At 33.8% G+C, this 17,568-nt stretch overlaps 1 protein-coding gene and 1 long non-coding RNA gene across 6 annotated transcripts; both read right to left on the reverse strand.

Annotated features, from left to right (window-relative positions):
• Window positions 1–73: 73 nt before the first annotated feature.
• On the reverse strand, window positions 74–17,437 carry LOC123698992 (proton-coupled folate transporter-like). Of its 5 annotated transcripts, none has more exons than XM_045645839.1 (8): window positions 16,650–17,437; window positions 15,508–15,768; window positions 3,267–3,441; window positions 2,137–2,314; window positions 1,580–1,958; window positions 1,256–1,496; window positions 893–954; window positions 74–771 (listed from the first exon to the last, which is right to left on the reverse strand). In XM_045645839.1, the coding sequence occupies exons 2-8, from the start codon at window positions 15,605–15,607 to the stop codon at window positions 764–766; spliced, it is 1,143 nt and encodes a 380-aa protein (XP_045501795.1). In that variant the 5' UTR covers window positions 15,608–15,768; window positions 16,650–17,437; the 3' UTR covers window positions 74–763. The 5 variants fall into 5 exon arrangements, with proteins under 5 accessions (XP_045501795.1, XP_045501792.1, XP_045501797.1 ...); XM_045645836.1 differs by having other exon boundaries at window positions 16,439–17,437; XM_045645841.1 differs by lacking the exons at window positions 15,508–15,768; window positions 16,650–17,437 and adding exons at window positions 4,737–4,997; window positions 13,128–13,150.
• Window positions 13,789–15,032, reverse strand: LOC123699016. Its single transcript, XR_006752479.1, has 3 exons — window positions 14,773–15,032; window positions 14,375–14,436; window positions 13,789–14,268 (listed from the first exon to the last, which is right to left on the reverse strand). It is a non-coding gene; the product is annotated as an uncharacterized LOC123699016 (long non-coding RNA).
• Window positions 17,438–17,568: the final 131 nt, after the last annotated feature.

Consider the following 17,568-nt stretch of genomic DNA (forward strand, 5'->3'; position numbering starts at 1 on the left):
TTGTTTTTTATTAATTGTTATGCTAGAATCTAGATCCACCCAATTTCTATGACCCATAAATGAAAGGCGTTAGTTTATTTATAACAGTTTTATTGTAAAATAAATTATATCTATCACAGCGCAATAATAAGTACCTACAAAAATACTACATACTCAGTTCCTAAATAACGTTATACATTTATATTATTAATCTGAAGTTCCATTCAAGTCATCAGGTACATAACATTCGTCGAGACATACCTACTCCCGCTCCCTAAATTTTATGTGAATTTGCATTAATATTCTGAAACAGGCACACATTCAATCAAAATGAAACTTTAGTATATGATTTATTGGGTCTTTTTCTTTCGATGTACAAGACAGTTACGTAATTGTAACATTTTCGCTCGATACATTTTTTATTCAAAAATTATGCCTTTTTTAAGGATTATTACCTACATTTTTTTAAAGATTTACTTGGACTTTATGTCTAAAATAAATGTTACCAGTAAGAAAATAGAGTTAAGTAACTGGTCTCAGTGCCAGAAATGAGATATGTAATAGAAAAATAATATTACATAAAGTCAATTAAAAATAATCACTTGAATAAAATTAATTTACAATATCAATTGTTTGTTATAACACTAACTTTTCGTTTGTAATGCTTATTTATTTATTAGTCTACATCTCTCCTCAACACCTATGATATCGGTAGGACGAACTCGTCACTAAATATAATTTAGTTCTAGAGGTGCAATTCTCTATTGTCATAATTGCCGCTTGGTTAGGCATCTGTAAGAAATAATAATGAATATGAGTGATAATAAATTGGTAAAAAACAATAATTGTAGTTGTTGAGAATTGGTATAAAAGCATTCAATTTAGCATTAAACACCACAGTTAAACACTATACCTGGAGAATCGCAGTTGTTGTACGTAATTCGTGTCGCTCGCCAATGGAAGTATTGAACAAACCTAAAAAAAATAATAATTAATCATTTACAAAAAATAATCTTTCAATATCTTGAAATGAATCGGTCCAAAAGATAAAATGAAACTACATTTTATCTTTTTTTTAATTTAGTCTTAGACTTACCTTATTTTAATAAGAAAGGGAGGATTTCGTAAATGTTATAATTTTTTGGAACGCCAATAATACATTCATTTTGATAATAATGTTTTAAGTGACCTTAAAGTCAGCGTTCGATCTAAATCCATAATTATTTTAACTTAGATTAAGTATAATAGATTTTTATCAAAAATAAATATAACTTACCCTAACATGATGATACTTGCTGTCACAAAAACAATACTCAAAATGTATATAGCTCCAGGTAGCGTGGCCACAGTCATAGCATACACTGTATTGTATACTAATGGTACAGCTAACGGAGCAAAACTCTCAAAAGCGCATATTAATGCGAATATTTTCGCCACATCTGCTCTTGGAAACGTTTTGCTTATAAAAGATCTCAACAGCACACTTGATAGCCCTTTGAATATTGAAATCAAGGAACCTAAAACAAGGTATATTAAATAAATTAAGCTGTCGGAAACTAAAATGTATCCCCCTACCATACCCTCAAACTTCCTTACTTACCCAAGTACATAAACAACCAGTCGAAGGCTAGAATTTTCAAGATGTACTCAATTATGCAAGTCAATAAACCAAATATGGTGAAGCTAATATCGCCCAGTCGTAGTAACTTTTGTACAACCATTACTCCGAGAAATCCTCCCACAAAAGAAATGGATGTACTGACGGCTGAATATATCGTGTAGTCTTGCAAGGACCATTGCAATTGTTGCCTGGTGAACAGATATTCCAATGGCATTATCCCATACATAATGGACATCAGAAGAAACTGCGCCATCGCTATTAATATAATTTGCATCCTCCCGTTGTTTGGTCGTCGTTTGAAAGATTCTCTGAACATATCCTTAACATGTAAAAGATCTAACACCCTGGTGAATCCACCCTAAAACATTCACTTATTTAAACTCCAGGTAGCTGGAAGAAGTATCGGCTCAGCATGTAACATACGAAAATGAAATCAAGTTTATAGAAGTAGTGAATTATGTTCTGGAACACAAATTCAATTGGTTATGTTACTATTTCTAGATACAAAAAATTAAATAAAAATCTTATGATTTTACCTGTATTGAACCATTTAATGACTCCTTAATAAAAAATTTTGTAAATCCATAAGCGAATACATTCAACAAAGCTGCTAATAACAGGAGATACACATTTCCGATGGACAATATCAAGTAAGAACTTAATAATGATCCAATTACTGAACCCGATGTTGTCGCGGCGTCAATCATAGTCATTCTGAAAATTCATTTTGCAATAAGTAAAAAACCTGATATTAATGGAATGTTATTTCTAGACATCGGATTATATGCATTTGCATGTTTGCATATGCAAATGCATATAACTCTCTAATTACGCCGTTAGTGCATATTTTAGCCTTTTTCCTCCAATCGTGCATATTTCGTTAAGTAGCGGGAGTTTTAATTGGTTGACAAACCTTTATTAGCCAATCAGAACGCTCAGCGAGTAAACAAACACTACTTTGGCATGGTAAAATGGCAAAAAATTACGAAATGGGCTCCATTTAAGTAAATTTTGAGCCATTGAAAATAGGGCTAGATTACCCTTTTGGGGCTAAAAACTTAAAACACGGGTTGAATTCCAAAAAAGGCCTAGATTTACCCCGAAAGGTGGCAACACTGGGCTCGCGGGTGAAAAACGTCACAAATTTGCGCTCGAAAATTTGCTAAAAAAGCTTAATTGTATATTGCCACAAAAACTATACTTAATTTTAAGAAAACTTCACTGTTTTTTTATTTTGTATTGTGCATATTTTAGGCATATCGGCCGTTTTTAGTGCATATTTCGGCCTTTTTTAGTGCATATTTGCATGCATATTTTGGCATTTTGTTAGTGCATATAATCCGATGTCTAGTTATTTCATTCCATTCCGTAAGATTAGTTCTATCAATTCAATACATACTTTAATATTATAAATGCGAAAGTAGCTCTGTCTGTCTGTCTGTTACTCAATCACGCCTTAGCTAATGAACCAATTTGCATGAAATTTGGTAAGTATAGAGATATTTTGATACCCGAGAAAGGACATAGGATAGGTTTTATCCCAGAAATCCCACGGGAACGGGAACTATGCGGGTTTTTCTTTGACTGCGCGGTCGATGCCGCGGATGGAAAGCTAATTATTAATATTATGAATTATGAAAGCAATAACAAGTGTTTAACTAAGTACCTTAGCGATGTGTTTTCCTTAGAAGTTATATCGCTAACATAACAATACACTCCCGTAAGCAATACTCTGAAACCACCAGTAATGGAAAATGGTATTATTGTGACAATGTACCACCAAGGTCCCAGATTATCCAATAAACCGTATAGAACGAGTAGCATACTCGTTATTGATGAACCTAAAATAAAGAAGATCCTTAAATTGATTATACCTACATATATATTAATCTCTTACTTCATTCGGGAGTCACAGAGCAAGTAATATAACGGGAGTATTTAAACATTGGCGATGTCATTTGACATGTTTAATTAATGCGTCCTATAAACATTAATCCATACTAATATTATAAATGCGAAAGTAACTCTGTCTGTCTGTCTGTCTGTTACTCAATCACGCCTAAACTATTGAACCAATTTGCATGAAATTTGGTATGGAGATATTTTGATACCCGAGAAAGGCTACCTTTTATTGCGAAATATGTACCACGGGCGAAGCCGGGGCGGACCACTAGTATTCTCTATAAAAAATGTAATCAGGCGCGGATCCAAGAGGGGGGGGGGCACGACCTCCCCTTCCCCCACCATGACCACTAATTTAATATTAACTTTTTAAATTAACAAAGTAATATTATTCAACTTGTGGTTTTTATTAACTTTTGAAACATAAAAGTAATATAGAAAATCAATTATTACACGTAAGAGAATATAACAAAAGATTAGACGAAAATTTTTGTACGGTCGATCAGGGGTCGGGATTTAAGGACAAAAAATAGACTTTCTCCATTTTCGAAAAAAACTATAACTGCGGAATAAACTTTTAATGGTAAAGATGTAGGTACCTAGATACCTAATTAAAATATTTTTTACAACTTTTGCTGCATGCATTTTTCTCACAAAACCTCAAATATCGACATATATCCCAGTTCGTGGATCAGTTAGATATCAGGTCAATAAATGGTAAATAACGATAGAAAATACAGTAAAATAATTAGGACAAAAAAACGGCCCTGTGCAAGTCGGACTCGCGCACCGAGGGCTCCGAACAAACCTATTTTTTTATTATGTTGTAACTTTGTAAGTATTCTATCTGTGCTTTAAGAACTTGCTTTTAACCAAATTTCAAGACTCTGTGTTGAAGGGATTAGGGACCTCGTAGCCAGACGTGTAGGTTTTGATTCCCTTGCAAGCAATTTCGAGTTTCAGAATATGCGGTTTAGATTGCTACTTCTTCTACCGCCCCTGTATGTAATTATTTAAATTGTATAACTAAGTAAACCTATTTATAATAATTTACACGTGCAAAGGCAAACATGAACGAGATCATTTATTATGAAGAAATTGCTGATAATGATTCAAATGTTGGATACTAAATTGCTATAATGCGTTTGCCAACTTTTCGTTTACTTTTGCTTATGAAAAAACTACATTGTACATTGTGCGTGAGTATGTCGTATTTTCATAGGTAGGTACCTACCTAAAATAGTCCAAGCAATTAACGGTTTCCTTCCATACGTATCCGACCAGGCGCCAAGGAAAAATGATAGAAATGCAGGAACAACTGCTTCTAAAATCATCTTCACTGTGATTAAGAGTGTAGCGTATTTTTGGACCTCGGCCTCAAGGTGGCTTGTCTCGTTGTTTTTTATAGGGGATAGATATGGTCTGCATTCTGCCTCTGTGTAGTTGAGAGCGTGTACACATGTGCGGTAAAGAAATATATTACTTAATGCAGCATCTGTAATTATACAAAATTGATGGTGAAGCAATTGCATAGGTAGTTAAGTAGGTACTTAATTTTAAAAAAATATTCATATTTTCCTCATTTTTTCCGCTAGGTATGGTAGATATTATGTGTTTAGTCTTATCTATCGATCTATGGATTAATAAGGTCCAATATTCATTAGCAAAAGATAATTGCCGTTTACTATAAACACACAATAAGTACAACTGCAAATGTCACGAACATATTTTAAAATTATAAAAATAAATAAAAAAATGTAGGTATATTACTGGTAAGTGCAGTAGCCACTATGTACAGAAACAAAGGCAATTCAATAGTATTGCTTATAGATCTCTTCGCTGTTTTCACATTCACTTCCACAGTTCTTTCATCTTGACCCGGCATTTTAGCACCTCTACTCTTAACTTTCAATAAAAATTAACGTTGATTTATAAATTTCAATGCTTTTATGCTAATCGAATATATTATATATCTAATCGAATTACTCACGGGGGAAATTTGAAAATAAAAAACCCTATTTCTTTGATTATATACATAGCATCCACAGTCCACACTGTATCAGCGATAAGTTTTATCGTACAATGAGTAATAGTACAGGCCCCAATTAAAATAAAATTCATTACCGTGGGACTAACGGCTAACCTCCTCCGCCATACGGACTACTGATATCCACTTAAGGCTCCCTAAATTTATGTGAATTTGCATCTGCTACTTTCCTGCGTGTATGTGTGTGTACTCAAGTTAAAGTACGATAGACGCTGGTCATAGGAAGTTAAAACCATACATTTATGATCTGAGTAAATAAGATGGTACAAAAAATGTTTCTGAACTCTTTCAATTCTATCGGGACGGACTTGGTAACTAGGGCTCCAGACAGCTCAACAACGTACGAGGGTGCTATAAATTAAAATGGTAAGTTGAGGTTGTTTCAGAAATCTCATTTGTCTCGTGACGAAGCCGGATATTTGTGAAGCTTTTTTGAGAATATGATCATAATGGATTCTAAAACTTAGAACTATCCATGATCACGCCTAGGTCACGGATAAAGCTCACTTCCGTGAGTAGTAAATTATTTATAAGGTATAAGTAACAGGTGTCCTAATTTTCTTTCTAGAAAATGTAATGTGATAGCCTTTGTGAAAGCATTTATTAATATTTAAGCACATGTGATTATATTTTGTACACCTGCATTTTTGTATATTATGTAAGTCTCATTGAAGTATGTCAACGTCTGTTTTTATAAATGCTCGGTCTCGTTCTATAAACTTTTAAATCTTCAGCGTGCATTCTATAGTTGGATTGTACTACACGCGGGAGGTCGTTGATAAAGATTAGAAAGAAGAGAGGACCAAGATGGCCTTGCGATATTCCCGATGGAATAGTATACATTTTCATAAGGATCCGTGTATCCCCATATGTAAGAGCTTATCTAATAGAAGATCATGATTTACTAAGACGAACGCCTTTCCGAAATCGGTGTACACGGCATGAACCTCGAGATTCTTATCAAGTGCTTCAGCTATATCAAATATCAGATACATAACCTATAAGGTCTGTGTTTGTTGATTTACGGGGCAGAAACCCGTGCTGGTTTTGATCAATTTTACATTTAATGTGGGCCAAAAGTTTAGTATTTGCTATGTCTTCTAGAACTTTTCCAGGTGTACTTAGAATCGAGACAGGTTGGTACTGGGTAATCTCGTTTAATGAGCCTGCTTTGTGAATCGGAGTTAAGTGTGCGAGTTTCCACGTAGATGATAAGAAGCCTAACTTTAATGATTCGTTAAAGATTGGAGTACCTAAGTGGTAGGTACATATAGGCTTTTTTTATAGAATATCGGTGGTATGCCTTTATTGGCATCTAAAAGTTTAAAGCGATTTAACAGTTCTTTTTCTGGCCCAGTCATTTAAGGTTAAATTAGGTAAGAATCTCGGAATTCGAGATACCCAGATGTAAGTCTGTAAATACTTGATTATTCAGATATTACCAACGTGCTAAAAGGGGCGACACCAATGTCTGTATCTGCATCACGCAAAGTTTTGGATAAAGTCGTTGAATTCGATGAATAAAAATTTACTGATTGAAAAAAATCTGAGAAAGTCTAAGTTAACTACCGTATTATTAAAAACCATTACATGTGGTAAACTTGTGCAGTTGCTCATTTTATCTTTAAAGAATTTTCAAAAATGTTTAGGACGATGACGTAAATGATCAGCCGCGTGATTTTTAAACTCTGAGTAGCAGTGGCCTAGCATGTCCTTACATCGCCTTCGAAGTAAATCAAACTGGAGCTTGTCTCTGAGATTACAATATTTTATCAGCTTTCCGCCCGTGATTACATCAGCAAAGCGTAATGAAAGGAAATTCCCATTAGAATTATTAGTTTCGGCACGGTAAAAAGTAGACTGTATAATAGGCACTACGTCATAACTATCTCCAGACTCCAGACACAAAAGCATAAACACACGTCGCATATATGATATAAGTAAGGGTAATTATAATATTCTGATTTGTAATAATTGTTTCCAGAACTTCAACAACGTAAACGTGCCCGTAGAGACTGCCCAGACGAGGAGTGGTAGGTAATCAAATGGACGGCGCGTTATCTCGCGTTATTGACACTATACATTCTGTGATACAGTGATTTTATCTGTGCAACGTGTGGTGCTTGTACAAATGTGGTGCTTGAGCTACAAATTTGTCTAATAATTTGTCAACATTTCTACATTTCTTGTAGTTAATAATTATTCTTTTTTCTGTTCTCATCCCGCCAATTAGTGATTATTTTGCTTGTTTACCTTTTACCGTGGTTGCCTGGAAGAGATCACTATTAAGTGATAAGGCCGCCAAAATTGTTGTAGGTACTCTGTTCTATGTGTCAGTAGTTATAAAGTTTCTTAACTGTACAACTATTAAAGGGTTAAATAAATAAATAAATAATAAAATAAACATTCTACTCGGTATTACCTACTCAAGACTGTTACTGTGACCAGATTCTTTTATAACCACCAAGATCAAAGGGCGAAGCCGGGGCGGACCTCTAGTTACCTATATAGAGATTAGAGCTGCTATTACATAGGTACCCTTTTAGTTTTGTTTTTAAAGGTGAATTTTTCGATGAAATGATTAAGTATATTTACACAGGTTAGCAGTAGGGAAATTGAAAATGAAGAAGAGCATAATGAAAGTTTCTATGTATCTACAATGTCATAAATAAAGATAATCCCTTATTCTGATTGTTTTATTTTTAATTTTTTGTAATAATTGTAATAATATTGTGGAATGATCTGTACTGTAAATACTTTTGAACTGAGATTTTAGTGATTAGATTTCTACGATTTAAATATGTGTTTGAAAACCATATTTGGTATTTTATACAATACTAGCGGCCCGCCCCAGCTTCGCCCGTGGTACATATTTACGTTTTTCGGGATAAAATATAGCCTATACGGATTCGGAAGAATCCCTCTAAGTAATCAATCATCAATACATATAATAAAATTCTAGAAAAGTCGTGTCTGTACAATCAAAATATATTAAAAAAAATTAGCAGGTGCTATTATTAAATCGATCCCAAACCCAAAACTGTAGTTAAAAAATTTTTTGTCTGTTTGTCTGTTTGTCGGTTTGTCTGTTTGTCTGTATGTTCGTGCACGCTAATCTCAGAAACGGCTTATCCGATTAAGATGCGGTTTTCACTAATATATTGTGGTAATCTTCATTTAACATTTAGTGTTTATTTCATGTCAATCGGTTCGTAAATAAAAAAGTTATGACCATTTAAGTATTCACGGCGAACATTTGCTAAGGCATTCTATACACTGTACGATAAAACGTAAGTTATCTGTTACAATTATTATTCATGTAAATGTCCAAGTGATCATATCGAAAGTGCCCAAGGGTGGGGGGGGGGTTGGTCAAATTAGAATTATTCTTACTTCTAGGTAAATTTTATACATAAAATGTCCTTTAAATTATGTCGTATTATATTTTTAACCCCCGACGCATTGACCGCTATGTGTGTCTGTGTGTGTGTGTCTGTTTGTGCCACCGTAGCTCGCTAACAGGTAATCCGAATTAGATGCGGTTTTTTTAGTTAGGCAGCATATTTTCCGACGCTGGTTCTTTGATAAAGTGTATCAAAATCGGTTCATCCATTTATTATACCTAGGTATATTATTATAGGGGTAAATGTGGGAATGAAAAAAACGAAAGTTGTCAAATATAAGTACCTAAGTGATATATTAAATGAAAGTGAACGACCTATCAGTAACAAATCGGTTCATCCATTTATTTAATACTAGATTTCCGCCCGCGGCTTCGCCCGCGTTTGCAAAGGAAAACCCGCATAGTTCCCGTTCCCGTGGGATTTCCGGGATAAAAACTATCCTATGTGTTAATCCAAGTTACCCTCTATATGTGTGCTAAATTTCATTGTAATCGGTTCAGTAGTTTTTACGTGAAAGAGTAACAAACATCCATACATCCACACATCCATACATCCATACATCCATACAAACTTTCTCCTTTATAATATAATTTTTAATTTTAATTTTTAATTTTAATTTTTAATTTGAATTTTTAATATAGGTATAAAAGTGGTAATAAAAAAATGAATTTGTCAAAAATATACTCAAGTGACATATCATATGAAAGGGCATGACGTGTAAAGTTTAATTAGACACGTTTTATCAAAATCGGTTCATCCATTTATTATACCTTTTTATGGGTAAGAGTGGGAATGAAAAAAAACGAATGTTGTCAAATATACCCAAGTGACATATCAAATAAAAGTGCATAACGGGTGAAGTACACTTAGTTATATTTTTATCCAATTCGGTTTATCCATTTATTAGATTACAGCGGTAAAAGTGGGAATGAATAATGTGGTCAAATAATATACTCAAGCGGCATATCAAAATATGAAAGGGCAACGTGTGAATTACAATTAGTCATATTTTATCGAAATCGGTTCATCCGTTTATTACATTTAGGGCTTTTTAGGGGTGACAGTGGGGATAAATAAACCAAATGGAGCATCAAACTGCAGGATATGACGTGTACAATGTACATATAGGTACAATTAGATATGGTTTACATCAAAATCGGTTCTGCCATTTACTAGGGATGGAAAGGGAAGGGTTGAAAGTCTGTGAAAGAAGAGGGGATATGGGAGCGAGAGGATAGCCACACCCTGGAAATTTTGAACTCTACTCAAAGCTACATACTACATAGGCCTGGCCCTTGGCAATATTTTTTCCTAAGTATACCACTTCTTTTGCCACTGTGGTCCATTACAATTTGTGCACGGTTACGGCCCAACTTAAAAGATGTCAAGGAGCAACAAACTTATAGATATCAATATGATGTAGGAATGTAATATGGAGGTAGAGGTAGGTCTCGCTCACTTGAAAATATTACATGAAAATAAGAAACCGAAAGGAATAAATAATTATTTTACAAACTTCCCGACGATCTTTAAAATTAAGTACCATATATGTATTTTGATAATGAGGTATATTATGATGATGTTGGCATGGCAGCCCCGATGACTTTGTTTTTTTTTTATAAATATTTAAAATGGTATTTATTTTTAAAAATCTTCGGGAAGTTTGTGAAATTATTTATTCCTTTTTCTATGTATGCACTTTTCTTCGTAGCGCTGTTTTTTTTTATTTAATTTTTATTGCACGGTCTAAACGGTTTAGTTACTACCTACAGGCGTGAGACAGGATTCAGGAAAGATCTGATTTGGATTTTGTGCTGGATTTGATAAAAACTGAGTATCGATTAAGCTGATCAGTTGCTGCACGATACATAGTTAAAAACATCCATACAAGGAAGGAAGGAAAAGAAATTTGCTCCCCTCCCCCCTGGTGCCTAAAAATAATATGACATAATTTAAAAGAAATTTTACGTAGAAAATTAATAAGGCATTTTTTTGTATTGTTTAGCTCAGTTTAGTAATAAATTTTACTTACAGTTCTTTTAATTATTTATGGTAGTCTGTGTTTACTCAATAATTTAAGATAAGTAGTAACTACTATGCAGTCACTATTCCACGCGGACGAAGTCGCGGGCACAGCTAGTGGTAAAATAAATTTTGAAATCGGTCCAGTAGTTTTTGAGCCTATTCAATACAAACATACAAAGGTTTTCTCATTATAATATTAGTATAGATAAACCTTGTGTTATTTTAACCATATTTTCTAATTTCTACCATTACACCAGCTTCAGTAAAGTACTACAAAATTTTCCAACAAAGATATATTCGCAATCGTGGGGTTATCCTCGCTATTTACATACAAGATAGGTATTATCGAAACAAAATCGTTACTAACAAATCAATATTAATCTTTTTTAGCATAAAACACGTAATTTTACTAAATTAGGTATGCATGAAGAAAATGCATTTGACCACTCTATTGCTCTTTATACATATCGTCTTCGGAAGCTCCAGGAATATGACAGTTGCCGAACAGTGACGAAGATTTCTATGTGCATTATTACTTTTGGAGTAAGTACTGTATGTATGTGTAGATTATCAACTTATCCTAACAAGAGTACCTACAATGGGCCACACTTTCGCTTGTTAGCGATTTCTTCCATACAACCCACACATTTGTACAAAATATATAAACAAAATCATAGGTTTTATATAATACTAGAGGTCCGCCCCGGCTTCGCCCGTGGTACATATTTCGCAATAAAAGGTAGCCTATGTCCTTTCTTGGGTATCAAAATATCCCCATACCAAATTTCATGCAAACTGGTTCAGTAGTTTAGGCGTGATTGAGTAACAGACAGACTTTCGCATTTATAGGTAATACTAGCTTCCGCCCGCGACTCCGTCCGCGCGGATGTCGGTCTTCGCGTGGATGGTTATTTCTCCATTTTGAGTAGGTACCTCTGTCAATAACATCTTATAAATATCTATTGGACCCAATTCCCAAATACGGCTAGGCCTATAATAATACGCAACGTGTGTTCGCGGTTCTACGGAACAACGTCTATGGATAAAACTGAAAAATTAAGATTAATTTTTTTCTACTTATTTTTCCAGGATAAAAAGTATCCTATTTTACGCCCAGGATAATAAGGTATAATTATACCAAGTTTCATCGAAATCGAACCGCTAGTTTTCACGTGATGCCTTCACATACAGACAGACAGACAGAAAGACAAAAATTTTTTTAATCACATATTTGGGTTTGGTATCGATCCAGTAACACCCCCTGCTATTTATTTTTTCAATATTTTCAATGTACAGAATTGACCCTTCTACAGATTTATTATATGTATAGATTAGTATGGATAGGTACCTAGACTGTGACGGAAGATACGGACGTGTGCGGTGTGACGTGTGACGGAAGAGACGGACTATAATATAAGTAAAATAAAAACAAAATATAACATTTTTAAAACGTCTTTTCGCATGTGCGCGTAACTTGATAATAATTATAGTAACAGTAAGAATATAGTTTATAGTGATTACACTTCTTCTTTATAAGCGTACAAACCCAACCCACTTATACAATATTGCACTAAGATATATTTTTCACTATTCATCTTTCACCGTACAAAAAATCGCGTAAAAATATTTTGTAAGTAAGTACTAGCTTTCCAACCGCAGCTGCAGCTGCAGCTTCGCCCGCGCAGTCAAAGTTAAAAAAACCCGCATAGTTCCCCTTCCCGTGGGATTTCCGGGATAAAACCTATCCTATTTCCCGGGATAAAAAGTAGCCTATGTCCTTTCTCGGGTATCAAAATATCTCTATACCAAATTTCATGCAAATTGGTTCAGTAGCTATGGCGTGATTGAGTAGTTATACTTTCGCATTTATAATATTATTAAGTTTAGTATGGATTAAAATTTAAAATACATAAATAAACTAGCTTACCGCCCGCGGCTACGGCCTTCGCCCACTTTCTCTATTAAACGATTTGAGATTTAAACTATCCTATCTCTCAAGTTGGATCGAACTGCACATGGTGAGCGAATTTTATTATAATCGGTTAAGTGGTTTAGGAGTCCATTGAGGACAAACATTGTGACACGATATTTATAAATATTAAAATTAACTATTAAAGGTGGGTTCCCACGGCCTGATTGCTTCACAGACCTCGGCAGGCGACAAGCGCCTGTCACCATCCGTCGCGATCTGAACTGAGCGTTCCACGGCATGTGTGCGTCTGGCGAGGCCTGTGGACGGTTATTATTATTCCTACTAATACCTCTCTCATCTGTGGGTCATTACAAGATGTTAAGTGATACAGAGCGCATGGCTGCGTGTGCAGCCACCTTGACTAGTAATACTTACATCAAGTTACTCACACATGCATGCACCTGAAAAGTGAAAATGTCAAAGTATAAGCCTCTTCAACGGCAGGTATTAGTTATTACCTATACTTTTAGACATTGTTTATTATAATTATGTTTTCAACAACTTCACAGAAATTCAGCTTGTTGCATTCATGTTATTACCTACCAATAATTGACTGGCCGTTCCCAATAGGTATTCAAACTACGGTTATAGATATCAGCTATCTCCGATAGCTAGTAAGGTTCTATCTATCGTAAGATAGAAAAGATATTGGGAACGGCCATTACTGGCTATTATTGGGACGCCAAAGCAAAAGATAGATAGCATTTACTATCTTTAGTATGTCAAACCGAAGATAGATACGATATTGGGACCGGCCAGTATATAGGTATCTATTATTGATGTTTTTTTTTATTTTTATGCTAGATAATTTCTATGACCCATAAATGAAAGGCTTTAGTTTATTTATAACAGTTTTATTGTAAAATTAAATTATATCTATCAGTTATCACAGCGCAAGTAAGTAATGTACCTACAAAATACTACACATTTCCTAAATAACGTTATCCATTTAGTTATATCTACATTTATATTATCAATCTGAAGTTCCATTTAAGTTATCAGGTAAGTACATAACATTCGTCGAGACATACCTACTTATCAAATAGTAGCCCTTAATAAAAAGAGTGATAAATTCTTGATATATAATAGAAAAATAATATTACATAAAGTCAATTAAAAATAATCACTTGAATAAAATTAATTTACAATAGGTATCAATTGTTTGTTATAACACTAACTTTTCGTTTGTAATGCTTATTTATTTATTAGTCTACATCTCTCCTCAACACCTATGATATCGGTACGAACTCGTCACTAAATTTAATTTAGTTCTAGAGGTGCAATTCTCTATTGTCATAATTGCCGCTTGGTTAGGCATCTGTAAGAAATAATAATGAATATGAGTGATATAATAAATTAGTAAAAAACAATAATTCTTTTGAGAATTGGTATAAAAACATTCAATTTAGCATTAAACACTATACCTGGAGAATCGAACGTGTTGTACGTAATTCGTGTCGCTCGCCAATGGAAGTATTGAACGAACCTGAAATTTTTTTTATGTGAATATTTAAAAAAAATAAATAAATAAAGAGTTAGTATTTCAAAATCTTAAAATTAATCGGACCAAATATATATATCAAGTTAATAGTTTTAAAGATTTTATTGTGAATTATTTAAATGGATTCTAGTTCAATATGACTTGGTAATATATATATATCTTACAATTTTTTGGAACGCCAATAATGCAGTTATTTTAATAATAAAGTTTTAAGTGGCCTTAAATCTATTGATCGATCGTCGATCTAAATCCACACTTAATTGTTTCAACTTAGATTATAATAGATTTTATCAAAATTAATAATAAATATACTTAACTTACCCTAACATGATGGTACTTGCTGTCACAAGAACTATACTCAAAATGTATATAGCTCCAGGTAGCGTGGCCACAGTCATAGCATACACTGTATTGTATACTAATGGTACAGCTAACGGAGCAAAACTCTCAAAAGCGCATATTAATGCGAATATTTTCGCCACATCTTCTCTTGGAAGCGTTTTGCTTATAAAAGATGTCAACAGCGCACCTGATAGCCCTTTGAATATTGAAATAAAGGAACCTTAAACAAGAATATATTAAATAAATTAAGCTGTCTGAAACTAAAACGTATCCCCCTATCGCACCGTCAAACTTCCTTAACTTGGGTTTGGTATCGATCCAGTAACACCCCCTGCTATTTATTTTTTCAATATTTTCAATGTACAGAATTGACCCTTCTACAGATTTATATATTACTAGCTGCTCCGCGCGGTTTCACCCCCGTGGCTCCACCCCTGTTGGTCGTAGCGTGATGATATATAGCCTATAACCTTCCTCGATAAATGGGCTATCTAACACCGAAAGAATTTTTCAAATCGGACCAGTAGTTCCCGAGATTAGCGCGTTCAAACAAACAAACAAACAAACTCTTCAGCTTTATAATATTAGTATAGATATGTATAGATAATGCGTTTGCCAATCCATAACTTTTCATTTACTTAAATACTAAATTTGCTTATGCGAAGACTACATTGTGCGTGGGCGTGTCGCATTTTCATATAGGTAGTTACCTACCTAAAATGGCCCAAGCAATTAACGGTTTCCGTCCATACGTATCCGACCAGGCGCCAAGGAAAAATGACAGAAATGCAGGAACAACTGCTTCTAAAATCATCTTCACTGTGTTTACGATTGTAGTATATTTTTGGACCTCGGTCTCAAGGTGGCTTGTCTCGTTGTTTTTTATAGGAGATAGATATGGTCTGCATTCTGCCTCTGTGTAGTTGAGAGCGTGTACACATGTGCGGTAAAGTAATATATTACTTACTGCAGCACCTGTAATTATATAAAATTGATGGTGAATCAATTACATAGGTAGGTAGGTACTTAATTTTAAAAAAATATGCACATTTTCCTCATTTTTTCCGCTAGGTATGGTAGTTATTATGTGTTTAGTCTTAGAACCTATAACAGTTTATTCTCTTTATCAAATAAAGCTGTTTTCAAGTCATTATAAGTACATTCGGAACTTAAGAATATTTAGATTATACCTACCTACAAATTAACTACCTACTTACTTAACTTGATACACTATTTCCCGAAAATAATTTTCTTTGATTATTTATCTACACTTGAATAAAGGAATATGAATAGGTACAAGAACTCTTTCCTACTTAGTATATTTTATCGTAGATCAAGGGTAATAATAATTTGTTATTTCTAAAAATACTTAATATTTACAATATTTTAGCCGCACTCAGATCTATCTCAAAATCTACCCAAGAACACATAGATCATAGAAATTGTCTATCGATAAGAGATTATCTCTATCGATTTAATAAGGTCCAATATTCATTAGCAAAAGGTAATTGCCGTTCACTCACTGAGCTGACAATTCACAGAAAGATAAAAAAAGGCATTTTTAAAGAAACACACATGTACAACAAATGTCATGAATAAATTATTTTAAAATTATAAAAATAAATAAAAAATGTAGGTATATTACTGGTGAGAGAAGTAGCCACTATGTACAGAAACAACGACAATTCAATAGTGTTGCTTATAGATCTCTTCGCTGTATTCACTGTGGTATTCACATTCACTTCCACAGTTATATCTTCTTGACCCGGCATTTTAGCACTTCTTCTCTTAACTTTCAATAAAAATAAACGTTTTTTCTAAATTTCAATACTTTTATATCCAATAGAATTACTCACAGGGGAAAAACAAAACACTTCTACATCTTTTGATGATATACGTCGCATTCACACTGTATCAGCGATAAGTTTTATCGTACAATGAGTAACAGCTTGGTAACAGCCATCCATACTAAAAGCTGTGCCCATGACTCACTTGTCTATCTAATACATTATTAGGTACCTACAATGTTATGACGCGGGCAGCGGAACAATAATTTTCAACGCCATCTCGTGTTCGATAACTACATAATTCATAAATAAAACATAAATCTTTTGTTTGATCCACGGGTATTCATTGCAATGAAACATGCTAGGGTTGAGTACGGGACGGGCTCCCGTGGAGTGGTTATATTTTTTGCTTGGTTTACGCGCACTTTTTTGAACCTAACTATCAATTTGTTTGTTATATTCAAATATTCCACGGCGTGAGCCCTACTCCTAAGTCCTATCCGACTCACTACTGTGCATACTTAGCCTCTTAGGTATTGAACATTAATTTCCTATTTGATTTGATCGGCCAAAATCGTGCTAAATAAATAACATTGCAAAATTAAGGACCAAGAAATAATACGAACAAAATAAGCATAAAGTTGATTTATTATCACTATTATAATTTAAGTCTTACCTTAACAGTATTACTATTCAGATTATAGTTCAGTAGGTACCTTTGAAATGATATTGATATAGTAGTAAGGGTCTTCAAAATTTTTTACAAATTCATTATCTAAGTAGCCTGTAGCCCCATTCATTTGGTAGGTAAGTAGGTACAATAATAAAAATTACTTATATAATATACCTATTCATCCGTAAAAATAATTTAAAAAGTAACGTCGTTGGTAAAATAAATTGTAATTTCTAAATTCTCAGTACCAAATAGCACCGTTTGGTGTTTAGGCACACTACCTACGTCCTGTACCCTAATGGATTGTTATCAAGT

The sequence above is a fragment of the Colias croceus genome, chromosome 17 (assembly GCF_905220415.1).
Source record: "Colias croceus chromosome 17, ilColCroc2.1".
Classification (NCBI taxonomy): domain Eukaryota; kingdom Metazoa; phylum Arthropoda; class Insecta; order Lepidoptera; family Pieridae; genus Colias; species Colias croceus.